At 45.2% G+C, this 810-nt stretch overlaps 1 protein-coding gene across 1 annotated transcript; it reads left to right on the top strand.

The window, feature by feature from the left end:
• Positions 1-305: 305 nt before the first annotated feature.
• Positions 306-809, top strand: TM35_000661070 (putative receptor-type adenylate cyclase; the record flags this gene model as incomplete). The annotated part of the gene is made up of 1 exon (XM_029031110.1): positions 306-809. A coding segment is annotated over one exon (504 nt), but the record flags the coding sequence as incomplete, so codon positions are not given.
• Position 810: the final 1 nt, after the last annotated feature.

The following is an 810-nucleotide window of genomic DNA, read 5'->3' as shown; positions in this document are numbered from 1 at the left end:
ATTGCTGTTTCTTTGATGTATATATACTTGCTTTCATTTTTGAAGCAGGTTTTCTTGTCTTGGCTCTCACCTGTGATGCGAGGATTGTTCTGCTGTATTCGTTCTCGTTCTCACTTGTGAATGTCCATAGCTGTCATGTTTCTAGTAAGATTTTTTTTTTTCTGGTATNCCTCACCGCACTGCTGTGCCTCATCCACCTGCTGGTGTACACCCCACACAGCGCACTTTGCCAAGACACCGGGATAAAAAATGACACTGTAAAGTTGTTGGCGTTGAAACTCACCAACCATCCTGTGTTTAGTACAATGGGTATTTCTCTTAATGCTGGGTTTAATGCTGCACTTTCATACCGTAACTTCACTGTGGCTGGTGACATGCATGTTGAAATTGTGACGAAGGAGACGACAGTTGAGGACGTCGGTGATACTGTTGAGAAGGCACTAAGTAACGACCCTCGCATTATTGCCTTGTATGNTTCACAATGTTACACTACCAGTGCTGTTCTACTTGCACCTCTGAATGGAGTCTCGTTTGTTATGACTGACAGCCAGCTTGCAATTGAAGCATTAAGTTCCATGCGTATTGGCGTAATGGCTGCCTGGGATGATGTTGATCCTACTGCTACTCATCCTCTTAAGCTGCAGACCTCTATCACTACAACACATGATGCACATAACGCATTGCTAAGTGAGCTGAAGGTAAAGCGTGTTCACACAGTAGGTGGCATTGCCACGGAGGCGATGTTGGATGTCCCGAATGTGAACTTCATTGACCCACTGTTTCTGGAGCCGCGGCTGAACAAGTTCAGGA

This window comes from Trypanosoma theileri, assembly GCF_002087225.1.
Source record: "Trypanosoma theileri isolate Edinburgh chromosome Unknown TM35_Tth_66_V1, whole genome shotgun sequence".
Lineage (NCBI taxonomy): Eukaryota > Euglenozoa > Kinetoplastea > Trypanosomatida > Trypanosomatidae > Trypanosoma > Trypanosoma theileri.
This window is presented reverse-complemented; position numbering and strand designations above follow the sequence as displayed.